The following is a 24514-nucleotide window of genomic DNA, read 5'->3' as shown; positions in this document are numbered from 1 at the left end:
TCTCCAGCATTTGAAACGATGAATGCACTCCGAGACGCTGAACCCCGAGCCCTCTTCGGTCCCGCTAAACCCTCTCCAGAAACCCGAAATCCAGTCTTCTGGTCCAGTTTTCCAAGAAACTCGGGCTTTTTTCAAGAAACACATTTACGTTGCTGCTCAGATTTTGAAATTTACTATAATTGTCCGTTTAAAGAAAAGAAGAAGAAGAAGGAAAAGAACTCGGAATCCGGGCTCCCTTCTCGCTCAGGTCCCCGGAGTCCGGACACCAGCCTTTTCTGGTCCCAAGAGTTTGAACACTCAGGTACCGAGTGTCTCTCTCCGTCCTGGGACACAGCGCCACCTCTAGTCCATGAGAGCGTGTGGGTGCGGGAGTCTCGACCTCCATGGATCTCGCCTCGCCCACGACTCTTAACTCTGGTGAGGTCACAAGGAAACCGTGTTATTACAGAAATCAATCAAAACACACCCCTGCACGTCCATCCTCAAAAAGATACACTTGAGGCTGAACCGGAAAGAACCTTTTGGGCTCGTATCACTTCCACATCCCCAATACACACACACACACACTACTAGAGGGACAGAGTCCAGGCCCCAGACCCCTCCTCCCGCAGACCCAGGAGCCCCGACCCTCCGCACCCCTCCTCTCTCAGGAATCTAAGCAGACGAATCCTGAAGATGCTACCAGACCCCAGCTAGGCTTCACCTTTCCTTTTGCCAAAGCAAAAAAATCCTCCCTCCAACTGTCACCAGCGGATCCCCCTTCCCGCTGTCCGGTGTCCGGGCCCGCCCCCCCTCCGGTCCCTCCCACTTTTCCCAAACAAAGCTCCCGGGCAACTTTCTCCTGCGCAGCGCCCCGCCCGCCCGCGGCTCCCCAGCCCCAGGCCGGGAGGTAGGAAGGCGCCGGCGGGAGTCGGGGATCCTGCTTTGGGGTGTGTGAGTTGGGGTGGAAAGTTACGTGCTAGGAGTTTTGGGTGTGTGTGGGACCGCCTCTGAATTGCACGCCGCCTTCTTGTTATCGGGGGGAGCTCGAGATTTCGCTTCTGACCGCGTCGACGGGCGAGGTTGGAACTTTTGCCCGAGTTGGGGTGTCTGCGGAGGCGTCTAAGTTTGGGAGTGTGGGGGCCTGGGAGCGGGGAGGGCAGGGAACCTCGGCGGGGTGTGCGTGTCCGCGGCCGTGTTGGTTGGAAGCCAGAAAGGACCCTGTGCGCGTTTCTGACCCAACTGGCTCGTGTGTGTCATTTGTGGGCGCCTGGCCCCCCTCATGGAGAAAGGGGCCTCCCTGGTGGCAGGGCGCGGGCTACGGAGCCTTCTAGAGCTTCAGTCTTGGTCTCTTCGGAAGTTTGGGGCCTGGGGCGGGAAATTAGGGGGAACCTTTCTTAGCCGGCTCCTCCGTCCCTTTGTCTGGCCACATGGGGGAGAGCTGGGCTGGGATTCCGGCCTAGGGGGGTCCTGACCGCCGCAGCGCCATTGGGCTCGGCCTGGGGTCTTTGTCTGCCTGGGCCGGGACTCGGGGTCCTAGGGAGGAGGGGGATGGGAGCCTGGGCTCTGGGGTCCTGGGAAAGCTGTGGAAGACGTGGAGCCGCCAGGGAGGCGGGATCTGACTGTATTGGAAAAAGTTTTCCCCTGTTCCCGGCCTCCGGAAAGTCACTGGGAACGAGCAGAGCTGGATCCGAGCCCACGGCGCCGGGGCTGGGGAGCGCAGGGGCGGGGCCGGGGGCCGGCGGGGAGGGGCCCTGGCTGGCCAGCCCCTCCCCTTATGGGGGTTGTGGGAAACTGGGGGAGGGGATGCCTGGGCCCTTTGTTCTGGCTCTCCTGATGGCAGTGCGCCCCTGACCCCCCCAGTCTGTGGTTCTGCGGGTCTTTCCTGGTCTCCACTTGAGTTTCTGCCCTGAATCTCTGTCCCTCTTTCCTCTGGTTCTCTGTCCCCCCTTCTCTCTGAGCCTCTGTGCACCACCATCTGTGTCTCTGTGCCCCTCTTTCTGGCTCTCTGTGCCCCTCCCTCTGGGTCTCTGTTCCCCTCCCTCTGGGTCTCTGTCCCCCTCCCTCTGGGTCTCTGTCCCCCTCCCTCTGGGTCTCTCTTTAGCCTTCCTAGGGCCTGTGCCCCTTCTTTTCCAGCAGCTGCTGCTCACGTCCTAGCACCTGTTCTCGGGGTGGGACTAAGATCACCCTCACAACCCCCTTCCCGCAACTAGGCCCTGACTCCTGTCTTCTTTCAACTAGTAATCCATACCCACATGACTGGCCCTCATGGGCCCTGTGCATGACTATGGGGTCTTCCAGGCTTCATCACAACCCAGGCTCCCCTGGAAATCCAGAGGAGAACACTTCTCACCCTAAGCTTCCCCAGAAATCCAGCCTCCTTCTCCAGGACCTAGGAGTCCCAGCCCCAGCCTCCTCCCCCAGACCCAGGAGTCTGGACTCCCAGCTCTCCAAGCCCTGAGAGAGCTTGGTTCGGGGGAACCTTGCTGAGCTCTGTGTTCTTCCAGGCCCAGATGGGGGAACCCCGGGCTGGGGCCCCCCTGGACGATGGCAGCGCCTGGACAGGAAGTGAGGAAGGAAGTGAGGAGGGCACCGGAGGCAGCGAGGGGGCTGGGGGAGACGGGGGTCCGGATGCAGAGGGTGTCTGGAGTCCAGACATCGAGCAGAGCTTCCAGGAGGCCCTGGCCATCTACCCACCTTGCGGCCGGCGGAAAATCATCCTGTCCGATGAAGGCAAGATGTATGGTGAGTCACCCCCTCTTTTGCCCTGGCCCCCATTGATTAATAAAAGATAACAAGCAACATTTATGGCTCCTGTGTCCCCTCCCCCTGACTGGCCTGGCCTGATTCGGCCAATCGGGCTGGGATGGCCGTACCCCACTTGTACACGAATTCATGCACTGAGCCTCTAGTTGATTAATAAAAGACAACAAACAATATTTATGGCACTTTAAACACTGTTCACATGAAAGCACTTCATATCCTCACTAGGACTCAGGTAGGAGCTAGCATCCCATTTGCACAGATGAGGAAACCGAGGCCCAGAAAGGCTACGTGATTTGCCTAAGGCCACAAAGCTAGCATGTGGCGGAGCTGGGATTTGAACCCAGGCAGTCTGGCTTCAAAACCTGCTGTTATAACTCGTCTTCCATGTAGCAACCAGCTTGCTGTGGGCCTCTGGGGACTACGGCTTCTCTTCCCTTCCCTGGAGACCTCTCTGTTGGGAAGTTGTGCTGAGGGGCTAACTCTGTTCCCTCTTTGACTCCTCAGGTCGGAATGAACTGATTGCCCGTTACATCAAGCTGAGAACAGGGAAGACCCGAACTCGCAAACAGGTCTCAGGACGGACCCGTGGGGCTTCTGTGTGGGGTGGGCTGGTCTTCTCAGGGCCGTACTGGTATGGGCAGGTTCAGGTTCGAGGACGATGTGGTTCAGGTGCTTTTGTTTGTCCTCTTAGCTCAGGATACTCTGTGCCTGTTTGGTGCAGTTCGCTTAGCAGTTGTGTTGGAACCAGAGTGAGAGAGACTACAAGAGCCAAAGAGAAGGACAAGGAAGGGGAGGGAGGGCTGGATTTGCTGGGTCTGGGGAAGAAGTCTTAGAGACAAGAGTGGCCTTTCCGGTCGCATCCGTGTTTGCGTGCTCCCGAGACAGCCGGCACGTTCTGCGTGTCATCCCCCAGGTTCCAGCAGCTCGTAGGGCACCGGGAGGGAGGCAAGGGGCAAGTGACTCTCGCCTGAATCTACTTCTTTGTCACTCCCTCCAGGTCTCTAGTCACATCCAGGTCTTGGCCCGAAGGAAATCGAGGGAAATCCAGTCCAAGCTCAAGGTAGGGACCAAAGCAGACATCCTGAGAGGGGGGTGGGCCCAGAGAGAGGGGGACAGGGACCCAGAAAGAGGGGACAGGAACTCAGAGAGGGTAACAGATCCAGAGAAGGAGGGACAGAGATGCAGGGTCGGGGACAGAGACCAAGAAATGGGAATAGGTTCACCCAGAAAGGTGAACAGACTGGGGGAGCAGAAACCCAAGGTGGGGGTTAGTGGTGCAGCAGGAGGGGGTGGATGGAGACCATGGAAAGATCCATAGAGAGAGGGGCACAGAGATCTCGCTTGGGACAGGCAAGAAGAATGGGGTGTCGGGGCTCTCCTCCGGCTACTGCTGCCCCCGCCTCCCTCCTCTCCCCTCCTGTCCTTCCTTTGCTCTTCCTGGCGCCCTCGTCGCTCTTCCCTCTTGTGCTGTGAAGGTCTCCTGATCCATCTCCCCATTTCCGGTCCCCGTGTGGCCTGCCCGTTCTTCCTGTGCCCAGATCACTTCATATCCTTCTGGAGCTTTTCACATCCCTTTCCTTTTCTCCATCCTCTGGATTTCCGATTCCCTCTTGGCCACAGGCCCTCATTTTCTACTCCTCCGAGTAGGGCGTCTTTTCTTTCTGCCTCTGTCTTTGGATTTGGGGACCATCACTTGCTATTCCTTTTTTGTACCCAGAAGCCTCCCTTTCCTTTCTCTCTAGGTCTAAACACCTTCTCTTCTGTATTTTCTTTCTTTCTTAAACATGTTTTTGTTTTTTTGTTTTGTTTTGTTTTTTTGCTGATTTGAGAGAGAGAGAAGGAGAGAGAGAGAAACATCCATCAATTGCCTCCCAGGGCATGTGTCCTGACTGAGAATCGAACCGGCGACCTTTTGGTGCACGGGACGACACTCAACCAACTGAACCACACTGGCCCAGGGCTCTTCTGGTCTTTTCTGGAGTTCACTGCTCCCCTCTGCCCTGTCCCAGCGAGGAAATGCTCACTGCCTATTCCCTCTGGGTTCGAAATTCTCATTTCCTGTTGCCCGCATATCCGGAAACCTTCACTTCCGGCTCTTTATTGACCTAGAAATCCTCATGACTGTCTTTTATTCTGGGCATTGGGAACTTCTTTCCCCCTCTAGGCCTGCCCTCCCCTCCCACCCCTGGACAGCGCCTGGACATAGTTCCATAGTCATCCTTCATTTCGCTTTCCTCTCATTGCTCTGCTCAGAGTGGTGGGCTACAGGGGTTGGCAGGGAGGCAAGGTGGGGTGCCCAGGCCTCACTTCCTAAATCCTGTTTTCTTTCCTTCTTTGGCTCCGTCCCCCATGGGCAGGCTCTGAATGTGGTAAGTCCCTCTGCCCATCCTCCCACCCACTTCCTTACCCCAGACATTCTTGAGGGCAGGAGGGATAAGGGGCTGTAGTGAGAGGGATCTGGACTCTTCCCAACCCTTTACCATGACCTCCCATCTCTGAGCCTCCCCATGCTTATCCTGCCCACCCTGTCCCTGTCCCTACTCCCTGTGTCCACTGGAACCCCCATTAACATAGACCCTCAACTCTTCCTCCAGGACCAGGTTTCCAAGGATAAGGCTTTCCAGACAATGGCCACCATGTCCTCGGCCCAGCTCATCTCAGCACCTTCCCTACAGGCCAAACTGGGCCCCGCTGGTCCTCAGGTGGCCTGGATTGGGGACTGTGGGGTTCAAGGCTGGAGGGTGGGGGGGGTGTGGTTTCAACTGGGGACTAACTGGCTGTCCCCCTTTGTCTTGTCTCCAGGCCTCTGAGCTTTTCCAGTTTTGGTCAGGGGGCTCTGGGACCCCCTGGAATGTTCCAGAGTGAGTACCTTCTGTCCTGCATCAGCACCTGTCCCCCTCCTCCACTCGCTCCCACAGGTCTTCCTCACCCCCCACCCGGCTCCCAGCTCCCTTGTGCACATCCATTCTGGAGCTGGGCTCTCTGGATTTGAGTCCCAGGCAGGAGGGTGAGATGATGGTCTGAGAGGAAGACTAGGTCTGTGATGGGATAGTGAGGAGGGGATGGGGCAGGAGAGTCAGGAGGAGGAGGGGTGGCGCTGGGGCCTGACTAGCTGGGAAGGAGGGAGGAGGCAGGGACCGCGCCTGGGCTCCGGCTGGTGACGGGGGTTGGTGGGACTGTCCACAGATGTGCAACCTGTGGGAGGAATGGGTTTGGGAAAAAATGAGCTCAGCATGAGACTTGGTGAGTGTGAGAGGCCTGGAAGATGTCCATGGAGCCCGGCCGGCGTGGCTCAGTGGTTGAGCATCAACCTATGAACCAGAAGGTCACTGTTCGATTCCCAGTCAGGGCATATGCCTGCCTGTGCTGGATCCCCAGTGTGGGGCATGCAGGAGGCAGTCAATCATTGATTCTCTCTCATCATAGATGTTTCTATCTTTTTCACTTCCTCTCTGAAATCAATAAAAAATATTTTTAAAACAGTTTTAAAAACTGTCCATGGGAATAATGGCCTTCTGGTCAGATTGGTTGGGCCCCAGAGCTCATGGGAAAGGCAGTTGTAGGTAAGAAACTCTAGGGAGGGTTGAGTGGAGCCCCAGAGGCTCATGGGAAGGCTGGTTCTCATCCCCCAGAGGTGGTTCTTGGGCCTGAATAGGGGTCCATCTCTCAGAATCAGAAGGAAAAAAAATGGCCTCAGAGGTAAATGAGAGTGTCCTTTTTAGCTATGAGAGAGCCACGAGGGTGACAGGATATGTTTCTAGCCTAGAAAAACAGAAATGGGTCCAGAGGCTCATGGGAAGTGTAGTTTTCAGCCCAGAAAGGAGCCAATGGTTCTAGGCTGGGTGTTGGTAGGGCAATGTGTCCTCAGGACGGTGAGGCAGGAGTGTTGAGAGTGTTGCCAAAGAGCCAAGTGACAGGCTGTGGGATCCAGGCTGGGAGAGAAGAGTTCGCCGGGAGGTGCTGCTGGATGGGGACATAGGAAGGGTCAGAACCAGTCCCCAGAGCCGAAGGGGAGGAGGCTGATCTGGAAAGGGGGTGTTCTGCACTGGTCCACTTTTTATGGACTTGACAGTCAAATTGAGGAGTTGAATGTTAATTAAATCATGTGCATAAACACACAATGGAAGAGTATATGCGCTGTGAAGAATTGCAACAGGGCCAGGCCTGCGTGGCGTGGCTCAGTGGTTGAGCACAATCTATAAACCGAGAGGTCACAGTTCAATTCCCTATCAGGGCACATGCCTAGGTTGTGGGCTTAGTCCCCAGTTAGGGGGCGTGCAGGAGGCAGCAATCAGTGATTCTCTCTTATTGATGTTTTTATCTCTCCCTCTCCCTTCCTCTCTGAAATCAATAAAAATATTAAGAAAAAATAGAACTGCAACAGGCTCTGGGGTGAGGGAGAGAGTTCCAGGGAGTTTCTCTGAGGAGGTAATGTGGAAAGCTGAGAAGGACTTTGTCAGGTGAAGAATGAGGGTGGGAAAATTTGAGGCAGAGAAAACAGTATGTGCCAAGGCCCTGTGGTAGGAAAGCGGTGAGTTTCAGGAACTGAGAGAAGGCCATGGGCCAGTCAGTCAAATGTTTACTGAGCAGTTATTAAGTGCCTGTTACTCTGCTCCAATTGGGGACACAGCATTGAACAAATTAGAATTCCTGCCTTCATGGGCTTATATACTTGGAGAGGGGAGGAGACAGACAATAAGCATGTAAACAACTAAATAAGCATTAATAAGAAAGGAATAAATGTGGGAAATAAAGCAAGGGTGTCCGTGCTCTATTTATTTTTAGGGTTTTTTTTTTTTTTTTTTTTGTATGTGCTCTATTTAGGAAGGCCTCTGAGGGGGTGATATTTTGGCAGTGGCCTGATGACAAGAAATTAAGTCAGTGGGTTGGGTACTGGAGTTTAGATTTCAGAATTGGGATGGCAAGTAGAAGCCTCAGGGAGCCAAAGTCGGAAAGTCCCTGGAGTTTGTGTCTTTCTGATTTTTGTTGTTGTTGGTTAAGCCTCACCCGAGGACATTTTTCCATTGACTTCTAGAGAGTGTGGAAGAGAGAGGGAAAGACGTGAAAGAAACACGTCCGTGGGTTGCCTCCTGCATGATCCCTGACCAGGTCCCGGGCCGGGGAGGAGCCTGCAACCAAGGTACATGCTCTTGACTGGAATCGAACCCAGGACCCTTTGGTCCACAGGCCGTCGCTCTATCCACTGAGCCAAACCGGCTAGGGATTTTTAAAAAATATATATTTTTATTGATTTCAGAGAGGAAGGAAGAGGGAGAGAGAGAGATAGAAACACCAATGATGAGAGAGAATCATTGATGGGCTGCCTCCTGCACGCCCCACCCTGGGGATTGAACCCACAACCCGGGCATGTGCCCTGACCAGGAATCAAACCGTGACCTCCTGATTCATAGGTTGATGCTCAACCACTGAGCCACACCAGTTGGGCTGTGTCTTTCTGATCTTGATCTTTGGAACCTTGACCTCATCATGTCTCATTGACCTCTGACCTCTCAGTCTCACCACCATCTCCTGGGATACCCATATGTTATTGGTCTCTATGCTATCAAATAACTACCATCACTGGCCACGTGTGATGATTGAAATTGTAGTTAACGCAAATGAAATAAAATTAAAAATTCAATCCCTCAGACACCTGAGCCACATTCCTGCTCAGTAGTTGTAAGTCGTGTGGTCAGGAGCCATGGTGTTGGACGGCACAGATATACCTTCATTATCACAGAAGGTTCTGTTGGACGCACTGCTTTGGATTTTGTGCTGCCTCCTCACCCCAAAGTTTGGCCTGATGTCCCATTTCCGGGCTGCTGGTCATTTTCTCCCCACCCTCCTGACCCTTTCCTCCTCTCTCTCCAGATTTCCTATTCTCCTCCTCACCTAAGAGACCCCATTTCTGTTCTCTTTCTGCCATTTTGTGAGAGGTACCAAACTATCACGAAGACCCCAGGCTTCATGGTTGGGACTGACCTGGGTTGAGCCCAGGCTTCCATACATGTGTGACTGGGTGGGTCGGCTGACCTCTGTGCAAATGAGAAGAGCAGTAATCACACCTACCTCATAGGCTGTGAGGCTTTGATTAAAATGTGCACATAGCCCGGCTGGCGTGGCTCAGTGGTTGAGCGTCAACCTATGAATCAGGAGGTCATAGTTTGATTCCTGGTCAGGGCACATGCGTGGGTTGTGGGCTGGATCCCCAGTGTGGGGCCTCCAGGAGGCAGCCGATGAATGATTCTCTCTCATCATTGATGTTTCTATCTCCCTTCTCTGAAATCAATAAAAATACATTTAAAAAATAAAATAAAATGTGCACATAATGTGCTGAGCTGGTGTGGGTCATTGGTTGAGTCACCGGTTCGATGTAGGCTTGATCCCCAATAGGGGGTGTTTAAGAGGCAGCCGATCCCTAACCCAAACCTAACCCATGTGTTCTGCCACTTGCTAACATAACCTTTCCCCACTCTAAAAAGTAAAACATTTTTTAAAAATATATTTTATTGATTTTTTACAGAGAGGAAGGGAGAGGGAGAGAGAGTCAGAAACATCGATGAGAAAGAAACATCAATCAGCTGCCTCCTGCACACCCCCTACTGGGGATGTGCCCGCAACCAAGGTACATGCCCTTGACCGGAATCGAACCTGGGACCCTTCAGTCCGAAGGCTGACACTCTATCCACTGAGCCAAACCAGTTAGGGCAAGTAAAACATATTTTTAAAAAAGTGCGCATCATGTCCTGGTCCCTCAGTAAAGGTAGCTGGTACGATTAGAATCCTTCCACCTGCTTACCCTCAGCTTCCTTTCTCCCTCAGCGTGAAGCCCTTCTCGCAGACACCGTTCTCCTTGTCACTGACTCCCCCATCTACTGACCTCCCAGGTAAGAGTCTGCTCTCCCCGCTCCCTCCTCTCCTGTCTCTCTTGTCAACCCTAACTGCCTTTCCTTCAGCCTTCCATCCATCAGGGTCACATTCCTACTGAGGTCCAGCTCTGAGGCAGGGTGTGTGGAGGTGTGGAAGGATGTGACAGAATTTGTAGTGGTTAAGAGCATGGCATCTGTAGCCACACACGCTGCGTTTGTGTTCTGCCACTTGCTAGCCTAAAGGACATAGGGGAGATGTATTAGCCAAGATTCTTTCAGCTGCAAATGACAGAAACCCAAGTGAAGCTAGATGACAAAAACAACAAGGACAACAACAAAATGGAATTTATTGGGTCAGGTAACTGATATTTCAGGGGTTATGGCTTCAGGTATGGCTGGATCTAGGGGCTCAAATGGTAGCATCAGGACTTGTTTGGTTCTGCCTTCCTCTGGTGGCTTCATTCTCAGGCAGGGTCTCTCCCATCCATCTGGCAGCAAAGATGGCTTCCAGAAGTCCATGCTGATGTGGTACTCACATTGATGAAAAATTACACTTAGGTTCCACAGATTCATCAATTCGGAATGCTCTTGGCTGCAAGTAACAATACCCAGATTAATAGTGCCATAAATAAAAAGGCTTTAATGATTCCACATAACACAAAGTCTGAAGGTGGGCTGCTTATGTGCTGGCTCAGCACCTCAGCAATATCAGGACTAGCATCTCTCTAGGTCCCTTGGCCTCTCTCTTACTGTCCCAAGATGACTGTTGTGACTCCAGGCATCATGTCCCAAGCAGGACTTGACCAGAACCAAAAGCTTTCTCCTCCCAAAGTTCTGTCTTTTTCATTCAGGAAGAAACTCCTTCCCAGAAGCCCCCGAGCAGATTTCCCCTAACGTCTCATTGGCCAGGACTGTGTCACATGGCCACCTCTAGCTGCAAGGGAGGCTGGGAAAGTGAGTATTTAGCTTTTTCAGCTTCTAAGTGGAGGCAGGCAAGAGAGAACAGTGCTTGATATATTCCATAAATGTTAGCAATTTTTATTATTTGTTCTTCTCTCTTTAGGGTACGAGCCTCCCCAAGCCCTCTCACCCCCTGCCCTGCCCCCACCTGCCCCGTCACCCCCAGCCTGGCAGGCTCGGGCCCTGGGCACTGCCCGGTTACAGCTGGTGGAATTCTCGGCCTTTGTGGAACCCCCGGATGCAGTTGACTCTGTAAGTCCAATTTTGGGATAGTTGCTGTGGGTGTTTTGGAATGCATAGGGTTATAGGAAGGGAAAGCATAAAGTAGTGGTTCTCAAACTAGCATATATCAGAATGACATGGAGGGCTTGTTAAAACACAGATTGCTGAGTCCCACCCTCAGAATATCTGATTCAGTAGGTTTAGTATGGGGCCTGAGAATTTGAATTAAAAAAATATATATATTTTTAGTCATTTCAGAGAGGAAGGGAGAAGGAGAGAGAGATGGAAATGTCAATGATGAGAGAGAATCATTGATTGGTTGCTTCCTGCACACCCCACGCTGGGGATCCAGCCCGCAACCCGGGCATGTGCCCTGACCGGGAATCAAACTGTGACTTCCTGGTTCATAGGTCAACTCCCAACCACTGAGCCATGCTAGGCAGGCGAGAATTTGAGTTTTTAACAAGCTCCCAGGTGATGTTGATGCTGCTGGGACCACATTTTGACAACTCTTAGCATAAAGGAATAGGAAGGTCATGAGGTTGTGGGTTGGGAAGGTCAGAGAAACTCTCTAGGACATCATTTATTCATTCATAGAACGCTTCTGAGTGTCTAGTGTGCGCCAGGCTTTGTGGTGGATACTGGGAATTTGGGAAAGCAGATCTTGTTTCTGGGCTTGAGCTTTTCCTGGGCTAGGATGGAGACAGATGCCATATTAGTCTGGGCAACACCCAGAAACATCATAGAAGTTTCTCACTCATGTAACATTTCAGTGTGGGTGTTCAACAGCAGCCTTCCACACCGTGATTCGGGGAATCCAGGTTTTTTCCATTTTTGTGGCTCTGCCATTTTCTAGGGCTTCAGAATTTGCTGCTGGATTCTCTGCATCTGGCTGGCAGATGGTGGGAGGGAAAGGGTGAGGAGGCTGTATGGGTCTGGCTTGGAAGTGGCAAAGATCAGGTCTGCTCCCATCCCATTGGCCAGAACTTAGTCATGTGATCACATGTAACTGCAGAGGAGTCTGGGAAATGTAGTTTAGCGGTGTGAAAAGGGACTCGTGTTTGTGAACACATTGTCTCTGTCACAGCCACATAAACACCAGTTACTGTACATAGTGGTTTTGGTAAAACCCAAGTCAAATCGGGTTAAAACCCTCCTCTCTCCCTTGGAGCAGAAGCTGAAGTCCTTTTAGTTGCCCACAAAGTTATGAACCATCTGACCCGCAGTCCCGCTCTGCCCTTACCTCCTGCACTCTCACCCTTGTTTCTCAGCTCTGCCCACACTGGCCTCCATGCCCTTTCTCAAACACGCCAGCCCACGCCTGCTCCAGGGCCTTTGCGTCTGCTGCTCCTGCCACCTGGAATGTGCTTTCCCCGGGTATCCCCATTCCGTCCCTCCGTTCATTCAGGTTCCTGCTTGATTATCTTCTCAAACCGCCCTATGGAATATACTAGCTGCCGTCACTCTCCACTCCCTCACTGTGCTTTATTAGGACTTTTTTCATAGTGTGCATGACTCTCTAAAATTTATATTACCCATAAGATGATTTGAAATTTGTTCTGTCTCTGCCAGCAGACTGTGAGCGCCTTGAGGTCAGGGGATTTACCTTGTCGCCCTGGGACCCAGAGTAGTACCTCTACACAACAGATTCTCAGTAGATGTCCGAGTATGTGCTAGGATGGGGGAAGCTCAAGTTTTTGTGGGTGTACAGAGGAGTAATTCTGCCTGGAGAGTCAGTGAAGGCTTCCCTGAGATGACAACTTTTGAGTTGGGCTTTGAGGGTTACGTAGGAGTTTGCCATGTGCAGAACTGGGTGCTTTCAGGCACAGAGGTGGAAACAACATTGAGGCTTTCAGAGACACAACATAATGAATGTGGCGGGAAGCTGGTGAGGCTGTGGATATTTGGGCAGGTGCTGGTCCTGGAGGAGCTGGCATGGCCAACCTCAGGGACCCAGATTTTCTCCTGGTGATGGGGAACCTGGAGGTGGTAGAGAGATCCCACCTGTTTGTGATTAGTGGAGGCTTCCAGAAAGAGGCAGATTTGGATGACCTGGAAAGATGGGGGAGGACTTGTGTCAGAAGAAAAAATGGGCAAGATTTAAGGATATGGACAAGAATGGGAACAGAGCCATCCACCCATCCATCCATTGATGGAACATTTAGGAACAACTATTCAAAACATGGCCGGGTTGAGGGGTGTGGTCTTTGTCCTGGGGGTGCTGGGGAGCCATGGGCAAATTATGAGCAGGGGAGGTCAAGGGTCAGCTCTGGAGCCATATGACTGATGAACTGGGGAGGAGGGATTGGAGGCTGGGGTGAAAGTGGGAGAGGACAGGGCTATGAGGATGGAGAGCAGGGGACAGGGCGGAGAGTCGGGCAGTAGGGACGGGGCTTGGGGACTGAGGCATGATGGGAATGAAGGGGCAGAAGAGAGTGGGGACATGCCTGGGAGTTGGGCCCAGTGTCTGGGTGGACAGGGTGGAACCGCTGGCCGGAGCCCTGGGGGTGACGACAGGGGTGTGAGATTGGCATCGGCAGTGCGGGCCGGGGGTCCAGCCCATCTCCCACGCCTCACCGATGGCCGTTTCTCCCCAGTACCAGAGGCACCTGTTCGTACACATCAGCCAGCACTGCCCGAGCCCCGGAGCGCCGCCGCTCGAGAGCGTGGATGTTCGGCAGATCTATGACAAGTTCCCTGAGAAAAAGGGGGGTCTGCGGGAGCTGTACGATCGTGGGCCCCCTCACGCCTTCTTCCTGGTCAAGTTCTGGGTGAGTTCTGCGTCCAAAAACAAAAGTGCTCATAAACCCCATGGCCGCCCAGCCCAGGCCTCTGGCTCTACCAGGGCCTCGCCACTCCTCATGCTGAGTACCAGCCCCCTTGGCAACAGGAGCACCAGGGAGTTTGGCCCTCAGGGCGGGATGCAGGGGACCCGTGCAGGCGTAAAAATGGGACTTGGACCCCCCCCCCCCCCCCCCCGCCAGACCCTACTAGACGTTGCCACACCAAGTCGTGTGACTGATACAGCCCTTGGGATTGGGTTGTATCGTTGCAGACTTCCCTACATCCCACCTGCCCACACTAAGCCTTGTTGCTAAGGAATGCCCTCCTCCCCTTAGCACATGAAGTCCTGGCGAATTTTGGTCTCTTAAAGGGGCTGCTACGTTCCACCAGACCCTGTTGTTAGAGAATGTCTGGCCTTGAGGGTGCCATTGAAGGAGCTGGGGGGTGGCTTTGTAAAGTCTCATATTTACTGAACAATCATTTATTGAGCACTTACTATATACAAAGCCCTATGCCAGACCCTATATAAATAATTGTGGGTCTTTCTTAGGCCTGTTTGGTTTGGTGTCCAGTACAGTGGCTGATGCTATAGGGGTTCAATATATGTGAATGTTTTTTTGGGGGGGGTGTTAACTCGTGGTAACCAGGGCAGTGGAGGGATCTAGTCTCTGAGAAGGAAGCCTGCGGAGGGCTTGATGTTTGCTGGCCTTGCTGGACCCGTAGCTTCTGCGGTTACCAAGGGTTCTAGCATGTGAAGTGGAGGCCCGAGACGGCTCTGGGGATGTGCTGCTGAGGTCTGTAGGCATTGCTAGGGCTTAAGACGGGCCGCAGCAGGTGCCAGTTGTGGAGAGCGACCCTTAGGAGGCCAGCATCTGAAGGGACGCAGGGAGCGGCTGGAGGGGCCTTCAGTATCTGTCTGGCTTCACAAGGCCCTGGTGCCAGGGGGATGGATGGAGTCAGGCCTAACTCACGTGGAGAGTGACCTGGTCAAGCTGGTAACTCAGGTTAGGACGAGCAAGAGGCATGCCTCCCGGGAAGGTAAGGAGGTGACCAAGGGGCTCAGGCCAAAGGTGAAATGAGGTCTCAGACCCCCACCTGGCATAACGATGGTCTGCCACTTGGCCACTGGGACGTGAGGGGTCTGACCTCTTGAGAATCAGCTGAAAGGGCCCGGGAGGGTGTTCTGAAGAGGAGCCAGGCCCCGTTGCTAGGAAGTAGCCCCTCGTCTTAGCAACCAGGGTTGCCAAGGGCTCTGAGGAAGAGCCTCCGGTTGCTAGGCAATAACTCCCTCCTTAGTAACCAGGCCCTTGGAAGAGGCTGAACTCTTGAGTTGGGGACTTCAGGAGCAAAACTGTTGAATAAGCAGGGCTCCTTGGGCGGGGGGCTCACTGGGGAGAGAGGGTCAGGATCATTTTGGGGACTCAGACTTCTGAAGCGCTGCTGGAAGGGTGGGTCTTCTTCAGAAGCCGGCACTTGGAGAGGTGGGGACTTCGGACACTGAGGAAGTGAGGTGGGCAGCTACGGGGCAAATGGGAGAAACCAGGCCATGGGTTCCTTCTAACAGAGTTCCTATGTTACAAGAGTCTCCACCGTTTATTCATTTATTTAAAAAATATTTTCTTATTGATTTCATAAAGGGAGAGGGAGATAAAAACATCAGTGATGAGCCCTATCTGGTTTGGCTCAGTGGCTAGAGCGTCGGCCTGCGGACTAAAGGGTCCCAGGTTTGATTCTGGTCAAGAGCACATGCCTGGGTTGTTGGCTCGGTCCCCAGTGGGGGTTGTGCAGGAGGCAGCCAATCAATGATCATTGATGTTTTTATCTCTCTCTCCCTTCCTCTCTGAAATCAATAAAAAGAGAAAAGAACAAAAGAAACATCAATGATGAGAGAGAATCATTGATCGGCTGCCTCCTGCCTGCCCCACACTGGGGATCGAGCCCACAACCCGGACATGTGCCCTGACCGGGAATCGAACTGTGACCTCCTGGTTCATACGTCGATACTCAACCACTGAGCCCCACCGGCCGGGCCGAGTCTCCACCATTTACTGGTATAAGGGACGTCTATAAGGGCTGTCTCCTCCAACTTAACCTGTGTCTCCCCATTCCCCAGGCGGACCTGAACTGGGGCCCGAGTGGTGAGGAGGTGGGGGCCGCTGGCAGCAGCGGTGGCTTCTATGGTGTGAGCAGCCAGTACGAGAGCCTGGAGCACATGACCCTCACCTGCTCCTCCAAGGTCTGCTCCTTCGGCAAGCAGGTGGTGGAGAAAGTGGAGGTGAGGCCGGAGGGCTGGAGCTCTGGGCGGGTGAGCACCCGGGCACCTGGCACTCTGGGGGTGCAGAGTAAATAAATGGACCAGGAGCCACGACAGCTCAGGCTTTGGGGTTGTCTTCATGGTGGGGTGGGGGTGGCCCAGCCTCTTTGGGGGCTTAATGCATAGGCTTAGAGCTAATGTGGAGTTCTAAAGTCACATGTAAGGGTCACTTGGAGGGTTCAAAGGTAACGTGTGGGACAGAGATGCACAGTCACTAAGATGCAAAAGATTCCTGGGAATTTGGAAGAGTTCACAGGGCAAGGAGGCTCAGTGGTCACAGCGGGTTGCTGAGGACTTACTGGGTCTCAAAGGTTATAGAGTTGGGAGATCTCATTGAGAGGTCTGGAGGGCTTGAGGGTACCAGAGATCAGAGTTCAGAGGTCATGGAGGGTTCAGAGCACGGCTTTGAGGGACTGGGGGTGTGTCTGGTTTGCAGGCTCAGTGGTCCTGAGTTGGATACCTGAGGGTTCAGGCCTGTCTCCGGTCACTGCAGATGGGGCAGTGGGAGGGGGAAGATGGCAGTAGGGGGGCGTGGGGGTGGCATCCGAGAGGCACAGAGTGGGGCTGGGCTCCTGGGGTGACCCCTGTGTGTCTCAGTCACCGTCCTTCCCACTCCCCACCGCCTGGTTCAGACGGAGCGCGCCCAGCTGGAGGACGGGAGGTTCGTGTACCGCCTGCTGCGCTCGCCCATGTGCGAGTACCTGGTGAATTTCTTGCACAAGCTGCGGCAGCTGCCCGAGCGCTACATGATGAACAGCGTCCTGGAGAACTTCACCATCCTCCAGGTGATGCGTGGGGGCAGGGCCGCGGGGGCCCAGGTGTGGAGGGCAGGCCCGCCACAGCCCCTCAGCCCCAGACCCTTTCACCTGGGGGACTGACACAGTGGGGACCCTGCAGTTGACCCGGGGCTTAGGGGATCCCATTACCCAGGGAACTGATAGGGTGGGGACTCCACAGCATTCTCATGAGGGACCCCCCTTCACTGGGGAACTGACCTGGAGGATTCATGGTGGGTCCTTAGCTAAGGGAACCTAACCTTAGTCCAGGAAACATGATTTGGTGGGAATCCCTTAGACTTTGAGGAATGTGCTGAGTTGGGGACCATTCACTTGGGGAACTTCCTTGACCCGGTAACACGTGATATACCATCTGATGCGAGGGCGTGTTGAGCAGCCCCTCTGCCTGGGACCTGTGACATGGCGGGAACCTTCTCCTGGGGGCCCCATGATGACTGAGGGAGGGCACAGTGGTCCCTTCTAAGCACAAACCCCTTTTCTGGCCCCCTTGGCAGGTGGTGACCAACCGAGACACCCAGGAGCTGCTGCTCTGCACTGCCTACGTCTTTGAAGTCTCCACCAGTGAGCGGGGCGCCCAGCACCACATCTATCGCCTGGTCAGGGACTGAAGGGGGACCCCGAAAGTGGCTCACCCCCAGAATAGCTCCTCCCAGGAAGGACCTCCAGCTTGCCTCAGGCCTCTTACTGGGAGAGGGGGCTGCTCCCGTCGGAGGGGGCCTTGACCGAGAGGAAGGGATGGATCCTGATGCTGGGACCTCACGGGGGTGTGGGAGGGCAGGTCACTCCAGAGCACCAGGGACTGGCCTCTGTCTCTACCAGGCGCCCTCACCCCGCTGTGTCTGGGTGTTTGGGAGAGCCCTACTTACACATTGGCTTGTCCTCTCTTTGTTTTTCAACCCCCCTTTTCCCAATCTGCCTCCCCTTACCACCCCCACCCTGTGACCCCGATATCAAGTATTGAAGGTTAACCCTTTCTGTGCAGGGCCAGGTGGGCCCTGGAAATTTTTTTTTTAATATAACAGATATTTATAAGTGGGTGCTAGGGTCGTGACTTTTTTCTCAGCTGGGCAAGTAGTTGGGAGGAGGCGGGGGGGTTTTTTAATGTCTCCCCTCTTCTACCTGAGCCAGGACTAGCCAGTACTGTTCACCACCACCCCCTCCCGCCCCAAATTGTGTTGGTTTGTGTTTTGACAGAGGATAAAGCTATTTTACCAAAACGTAGGGGATTTATTTGAAGTTTGAGAGAGAAATAATCTTGTGGGCGATGGTAGACTGACAAATGAGTCACCGAAATGAGGTATCTTTGGGGGCCGGAAGTTGGTGGTGGGAAGCCCCAAATCCCACGAGAGAGGTGACAGCAGTGGGGCAGGCTGACATCTGGGTCCCGGGGGGGGGGGGGGGGGGGAAGGAGGAGGCAGAGGGCTCAGTGCCTGGGGAGAACTGGGGTTTAAACAAATATTTACAGGCCACAGGGAGGTAAGTGCCCAGCGCACTGGAAGGAGCGGGGGCGGGACTTGGGGGAGGGCGGGGCCTATCGGTACCGGGCGAGCTTGTCGTAGACGTGGTCCAGGTTTCTGCACAGGAATATGGAGAGCGTCATGAAGCTGAGCTATAGAGAAAGGAGACGCTATCAGAGGTCGAGGGGGTGGCGATGAGAGGAAGATGGGGTGGTGGGGTTCTAAGGGAGGAAAGTCAGGGGGTGGGGCCAGAAAGGAAATGAGACATAGAGTTGGGTAGGGCGGGGCTAGAGGGAGAACTGGGCCTGGTTGTGAAAGATGGGGTCCAGGAAGGGCGTTTGGGGGAAGATAAGAAAAGTGGGGGATGGTGGAGTTAAGGGTAAAAGGGCAGGGGGTCACGGATTAGGTCACCAAAGATGCGGAGGGAGGGATAGTTTGGGGTGGGAGGAACCAGCTGCGTCTGACGCAGGTCTAGAGTCTGGAAAGCAGTGAGATCTGGAGCAAGCCCAGGGTCCTTTATTCTGGGGGCTCATCTGTCTTCCCCTCTGCCTCCGCCTCTAGTTCCACCTTGGCCTCCGCCTCTGCGCCCGCGCTCCCGGTCTCAGGCTGTTCCTCGTCTTGATCCCAAAACGGCCAGGGCCCCAGGGCCATGGGCAGCTTGCCCTGCGGGGCCTTGTCCCCCCAGTTGGGGCAAGCATCCGCCATGCCCCAGCCACCCCACAGGCTGCCGCTACGCCCGCTGCTGCTCAGCACACCGCCTCGCCCGTTGCCGCCATCAGCGCTCAGGCCGGGCCCTGGGCACGAACCCTCGGCGCCCGGCGCCTGCGGCTGGGGTTTCGGGCGGATTGCCCTGCGTGGCCGTAGCAGGCTCAGCCCCACCACACTCACCTGCCGGGAAAGGGGAGGGATATTGCGGCCAACATCCAGAGGCCGGTTTGCCAAAGGGAGGCTCGCGATGGAGAGCGGGGATACCTCCCAGCGTGCAAGCCACCAGCTCACAGGCTAGGTCTGGTCCCGGGCGGAGCGGCGGGAAAGCCTGCAGGGGCTGCGCGCGGTTTGGGGCGGGGCTACCTAGGGAGGGGACAGCCAATCGCGAGCGAGGCCGGGACCCGATTACCTCGAGGAGACCGACGCCCAGGCAGATGCCCACGATGGAGATGAGGTTGTTGTGCAGCCACTTCTGGAGGCTCCGCGCGCAGCCCTGGGGGTGTGGAGACAGGCTGAAGGCAGGGCTTTTTCTGGGATTCGCTCTGGTCACCAGGCTTCTCTAATCTCTTCGCCCAAAACAAACCTCCCCCTCCCCAGGCATCAGCGCTCCAGGCCCCCCCCCTTCTCTCCGGGCCCCACCTTCCCAAGATCCCGCCACTTATTGGGACTTTTCGCCCCTCAGGCTGTACCATTATTTCTCGCAGCCCCGCCCCCACTTCAGACACCGCCCACAAGGTGAGGTCCGCCTCGGGGGACGGGGGGGGGGGGGGGACCCTGCTCTGCTCCCCTCCTGCCCCAGCCGTCCCCCCCTGCCTTAGGCCGCGCCGCTTCCCACCTCGCGGTAGCTGCTGTTCCCGGGGGCCGTGCACAGGTCTGCGCTGTGTCGGGGCCGCGCCAGGGGGCCGCCCCGGCTGAACTGGGCGGGGGACATCACATCGAAGATCGCCGAGTGGTTGGTCCCCGATGAGTTATGGCAGGAGCAGGGCACGCGGAACACCGACGCGTTGTTGCTCAAGCTGGGGACACGGAACCAGTCCTGAGGAGAGTTCCAGCCGCAGCAGCGCAGCTGGGGGAGGGACAGGGTCAGAGGGGCCGCGACGGGAGGGATGCAAGATGATTGGGGGGATGGGGGGGGGGAGTCAGGGGACCGGGTAATGGTCTGAGGTCAAGTTGGGAGCAGAGGGCCGAGTAATGGGTGCAGGGTGGGGGCGGTGGGCTGGGCTGGGGTCACGACAGGGTCAGGGGACACTTAGGGGAACATGGGGGTGGGAGAGACGAATCTCGGGGCGACCTGGGGCTAGGGGAGAAGCTGCAAAATCACGCGGTGGACCGAACATTGGGTGGGCAGTGCGCTCAGCCTTAGTTGGGGAGCAGGTGGGTGGGAAGGCGGGGCCACAAGAGTGACCAGAGAACCGAGTGTCACGTGGGCCGGGTCCCGTGGGACCCAGAGTCACTAGGGGCAGGGATTGGGGTCACGCTAGGGCCTTGGGGGGGGGGGGTGAGGGCGGAGCCTTTCCAGGGTCTGGTTGGAGCTGGGGAACTGGGCCACAATGGGGCCAGTTGTGCTATCATCTGAGGGCGGGGCCGCGGCGGGCGCGGCGGGAGCGGGGTGCGCAGGCCGGGTTACTTTGGGGCCTGGAGCTGCGTTGGGGTGCTGCTTCGGGGCAGGGTCCCCCCCAGGCCGCGGGCGGAGCCAGAGGGAGGCTGCTCCTCCGCGCGGGCGGGGGCCCCACGCACCTGGAACTGCACGTAGTCCCAGCTCTCCTCGGCCGCGGACTTCTCCGGGTCGGAGCGGTAGTTTTGGATCGTCTCCTGCACGATGTCCCTCACCTTCCGCTCCAGCTGAGAGGCCGAGAGTGAGGCGGGACCCCCACCAGCCTCCCCACCCCCCCCCCATCTGCGCCGACCCAAGGGGTCCCTGAGCATCGGTTCTCCACCTGTGTCTCTTCCTCAAAATCTTTCTCTGCCCTTTTCTACCATCTTTCTGCTTCTCTCACCATCTCCCACGCTTTCTCATTAGGTCTCCATGGCCTCCTCAGAGCCTCTGATTCTCTGCGTGTTTCTCTCTCCTGCTTCCCTCTGGATCTCCCTTGCAACGTCTCTCCTCTCCCGTCCGTGCGGGTCTCCGCCTCTCCCTGTCTCTCCCTCTCGGAGTCTCTCTCTCAGTCTCTGTATTTGTTCGGTCCCCGCGGCTGCTTCTCTCTTCTGCTTCTGTTATTCGTCTGTCAGTCCCTGTCTGCCTGCAAGTCCACCCGCTGGCTGCCTGAGGGGGTGCGGGGGGAGGAGCGGGCAAGCTTACCCGGGTCTTCTGAGTGGAGACGAGGATCCCCAGGGTGATCTGGGTGACAAACAGGAGCAGCAGCACCCCAAAGTACTGGGGGGCGGAGTGCAGAGGTCAGGCTGAGCCCCTGCCCGGGGGCGGAGGGAGTGGCCGTAGGGATGGGGAGGAGCCGGGCACTCACCAGGCTCAGGAGGCAGCGGAGCTCCTTCAGGGCCCCCACGCAGCCCAGGAGGGCCAGGCCCATGGTGAGGACCCCTGAGATGGCCAGCGCCTTGGACCAGATCTGCAGCGGCATGAAGGACAAGCCTAGGGGAGGCGAGGCAGGGACACTGAGTCTTCTGTGCACAGCGCCAGGCAGCCCCAGCCCGTTCCCCACCCGCCGGAGGGAGCAGTATCCTGGGCACCCCCTTCCCTGGGCCTCCCACCCTGCCCCACCTTGAGCCTCTGTCCCCTCCTCTGGGATTCCCTTCTCTCTCTGAGTCTGTCCCTCTTTCCTCCTCCAGCTCCTTCTCGCTCCCAGTGGTTTCAGCCCCATCACTTGTTCTGCCAACATCGGATGAGTCACTCTAACCTCCCTGAGGCCTAGGGGTAATGACATCTATTTCCTGGGGTTGCTTTGAGGGACCTGGGAGGTATGTGTTCAATCCAGTCCTCAACACAGTGCAAACACATGAAATAGGAACCATTAGGAGTTTGGCTATTACCCCATTATTATTTTCCTATTATTATTATTATTATTATTATTATTATTAGTGTTATATCTGGGTTACTTCCTTGCTGTGTGACATCCAGTATGTGACTCCCCCTCTCTGAACCTCAGGAAAGGTTTATGGGGAGGATCTGATGGGCATTTGCACAAGGTCTGACACATAGGAAGTGCCCAAGAAATGACTATTCTTGTTCTCAGTGGCACGCACCACTCATTTGTCAGAGGAAGACAGTAAGGCTTGGAGAGGCGTGGCAGTGGCAAGCTTTGCAGAGCCTGGGACCTGCCTGCAGAACTGGGCACCGGGGGGCTCCCTGGGGCAAGGGAGACCCCAGGAGGCTACTTGCTGGGAGGTTGGGTCCACGCTGTTCCAGGAAGGCCCTCCCCGACTGCCCTGCCCCCTCACCCACAAATGACACGAAGCTGGTCTTGTCCACGAGTATCCAGATACCGAAGCAGAAAATCAGGCTGCCCAGGACCTTGGGAGAGGAGAGGAGAATGTGGTGGTGGGCAAGTAGGGATACGAGGGTGGGGGGGTGGGGGGGCGGCGACGGCAGGGCCTGGGGCCCAGGCTGGATAGCCACGAGACAACTTACGAAAAAGAAGAGGTTGAAAACGAAGAGGAGGTACTTGATGAGGCTGAGGCAGCTGTCCTGGGCCGACATCGTCGCCTGGAGGGGTGAGTGACCAGAAGAGGAGTTGGCAGCGGGGAGACGGGGAGACAGAAGCCGTGGACGAGGAGGAGAGGCTGAGACAGACAGAAAGGAAGAGCCCAGAGAAAGAGGAAGTGCCAGGGGAGGAGCCTCACCCCCGGCCTCTACGCACAAGGTGGTTTTCCTCTGTCTGCGTCCCTGGCTCCCTCACCCGCCCCTCGGGGACACACACACCCCGGTACCTGAGGGGCCTTGGAATTTGTGGACACCAAGGACACGCTGGGCCCTTCCTCCCAGGTGTCCATGGCTCAGGCTGGGGGACCCACAGGGACTCCTGACCCCCTTGTACCCACTCACTCTGGGCACCAGGACCCCAGGCCGGCCCCGGACAGCAGCCGACCTCACAGACACTCTGACCTCACTGCCTGCTGAGCTCTGCCATCGCTGCCTCCATCTCTGTCCCCACTTCCCAGCCGTAGGTCCCTGTCCTTTCCTCTCTGGGTCTGTTTCCTTCTCTCTGAGTCTTTTTATTTGTATGTCCCCCTCCCCGCTGTGTGTGTGTGTGTGTGTGTGTGTGTGTGTGTTTCTCTCTGGGTTTAAAAATTTATTATTATTTTTTATTTCAGAGAGGGAGAGATAGAAACATCAATGATGAGAGAGAGCCATTCATTGGCCCCATCGGCCCCCACTGGGGATGGAGCCCTGACCAGGAACCAAACTGTGACGTCCTAGTTTATTGGTAGATGCTCAACCACTGAGCCACGCCGGCCGGGTTCTTCCTGAGACTTTGCCTTTCTCTGAATGTCTGTCCCCCTCACTCTGGGTTTCTGTCTCCCCCAACCCCGGAGTCTCCATCCTCTCCCTCCCTGGATTTCTGGCCCCTTCTCTCTGCCCGGCTGACCTTTCTCTATTGAGCACTCTCCCCCTTCTGTCGCTGCCCCTTTCTCAGAGCCTGCATCCTGTTTGTGGCAACAAGTGCGGACCAGGTGCGGCCCTGTGCCGGGGCAGAGGCTGGGCACCTGGGGAAGTGAAAGTGTTGCAGCCCCCAACGGGGAAGGTCCCTGGGAGTGAGGGGGTGGCTGGGCAGTGCCAAACACCCAGAGCGGAAGCTGAGCCTCAGGCAGGACTTCCTGCCTCTGCAGTGGGGCCCCTAGAGGAGGAGGCCCCAGAGGAGCCAGGGTGGAGCCGGGGACCTTGGCAGTGGAGAGAGGGCCTGAGCTGGGTGCTTAGCAGCCTCTGAAGTCTCCCCTGACACCCCACAGGCTCCCCACTCTTGTCAAATCCTAAATCTCACAGATTTCCAACATAAACCAGGGGTGTTCCTACCACCCTGACATCCACCCAAGCCCTGGGAAACCAGCCCCTCTTAGAATACTGCACCCTTTCTCTCTTCTGAGAGATCTAACCTGCTATCTTTTATTTTTTTTTAAGGCTTGAAATGCAATTTATTTTCTTATTGTCATCAAAAATAAATTCATATTAGTAGTATTCCGATTTTTTAAAAAATATATATTTTATTGATTTTTTACAGAGAGGAAGGGAGAGGGATAGAGAGAAACATCCATGAGCCCTGACTGGTTTAGTTCAGTGGACTGCGGACTGAGGGGTCCCAGGTTCGATGCTGGTCAAGGGCATGTACCTTGGTTTCGGGCACATCCCCGGTGGGGCGTGTGCAGGAGGCAGCTGATCGATGTTTCTCTCTCATCGATGTTTCTAGCTCTCTACCCTCTCCCTTCCTCTCTGTAAAACATAAAAAATATATATATTTTAAAAAGAAACATCAATGAGAGAGAAACATCAATTCAGCTGCCTCCTGCACACTCCCTACCGGGGATGTGCCCGCAACCGAGGTACATGCCCTTGACCGGAATCAAACCTGGGACCCTTCAGTGCGCAGGCTGATGCTCTATCCACTGAGCCAAACCGGTCACGTCAGTATTCCGATTTTTAACTCTAGGCTTCCCCTCCTCAAGGGGAATAACTGACAAATGTAATTGTATATATTTAAAGTGTACAAC

General features: G+C 55.5%; 2 protein-coding genes across 7 annotated transcripts; one reads left to right on the top strand and one right to left on the bottom strand.

The window, feature by feature from the left end:
* The first annotated feature begins 824 nt into the window (after positions 1-824).
* TEAD2 (TEA domain transcription factor 2) lies at positions 825-17876 on the top strand. Of its 2 annotated transcripts, XM_079759660.1 has the most exons (13): positions 825-889; positions 2487-2724; positions 3250-3314; positions 3743-3805; positions 5103-5114; positions 5340-5447; positions 5548-5606; positions 9568-9632; positions 10678-10826; positions 13394-13567; positions 15694-15855; positions 16527-16679; positions 17186-17876. In XM_079759660.1, exons 2-13 carry the CDS (start codon positions 2493-2495, stop codon positions 17297-17299), a joined length of 1356 nt encoding a protein of 451 aa, XP_079615786.1. In that variant the 5' UTR covers positions 825-889; positions 2487-2492; the 3' UTR covers positions 17300-17876. The 2 variants fall into 2 exon arrangements, with proteins under 2 accessions (XP_079615786.1, XP_079615787.1); XM_079759661.1 differs by lacking the exon at positions 5103-5114 and having other exon boundaries at positions 17186-17875.
* Positions 17877-18097: 221 nt separating this feature from the next.
* CD37 (CD37 molecule) lies at positions 18098-22596 on the bottom strand. Of its 5 annotated transcripts, XM_079759666.1 has the most exons (8): positions 22440-22596; positions 22250-22322; positions 21319-21443; positions 21156-21230; positions 20594-20698; positions 19692-19922; positions 19266-19349; positions 18098-18300 (listed from the first exon to the last, which is right to left on the bottom strand). In XM_079759666.1, exons 1-8 carry the CDS (start codon positions 22506-22508, stop codon positions 18223-18225), a joined length of 840 nt encoding a protein of 279 aa, XP_079615792.1. In that variant the 5' UTR covers positions 22509-22596; the 3' UTR covers positions 18098-18222. The 5 variants fall into 5 exon arrangements, with proteins under 5 accessions (XP_079615792.1, XP_079615791.1, XP_079615789.1 ...); XM_079759665.1 differs by lacking the exons at positions 22250-22322; positions 22440-22596 and adding an exon at positions 21573-22202; XM_079759663.1 differs by lacking the exon at positions 18098-18300 and having other exon boundaries at positions 18462-19349.
* Between the last annotated feature and the right edge of the window lie 1918 nt (positions 22597-24514).

Source organism: Cnephaeus nilssonii, assembly GCF_951640355.1.
Source record: "Cnephaeus nilssonii genome assembly, chromosome: 20".
NCBI classification, from domain to species: domain Eukaryota; kingdom Metazoa; phylum Chordata; class Mammalia; order Chiroptera; family Vespertilionidae; genus Cnephaeus; species Cnephaeus nilssonii.
The sequence above is the reverse complement of the archived record's forward strand: the minus strand, read 5'-3'. Positions and strand labels throughout refer to the sequence as shown.

What these genes read in the sequence shown, in the direction of transcription:
- CD37 (XM_079759662.1), bottom strand. Translation starts at nt 21,735, where the DNA reads ATGTCATTACCCCTAGGCCTCAGGGAGGTTAGAGTGACTCATCCGATG. An exon ending in GGAGGGGACAGAGGCTCAAG is followed by an intron (nt 21,444 to 21,572) that starts GTGGGGCAGGGT and finishes CGCCTCCCCTAG; the next exon opens with GCTTGTCCTTCATGCCGCTG. An exon ending in GGAACAGCAGCTACCGCGAG is followed by an intron (nt 19,350 to 19,691) that starts GTGGGAAGCGGC and finishes CCACACCCCCAG; the next exon opens with GGCTGCGCGCGGAGCCTCCA.
- TEAD2 (XM_079759660.1), top strand. Translation starts at nt 2,493, where the DNA reads ATGGGGGAACCCCGGGCTGGGGCCCCCCTGGACGATGGCAGCGCCTGG. An exon ending in CGATGAAGGCAAGATGTATG is followed by an intron (nt 2,725 to 3,249) that starts GTGAGTCACCCC and finishes TTGACTCCTCAG; the next exon opens with GTCGGAATGAACTGATTGCC. An exon ending in AGAACTTCACCATCCTCCAG is followed by an intron (nt 16,680 to 17,185) that starts GTGATGCGTGGG and finishes CCCCCTTGGCAG; the next exon opens with GTGGTGACCAACCGAGACAC.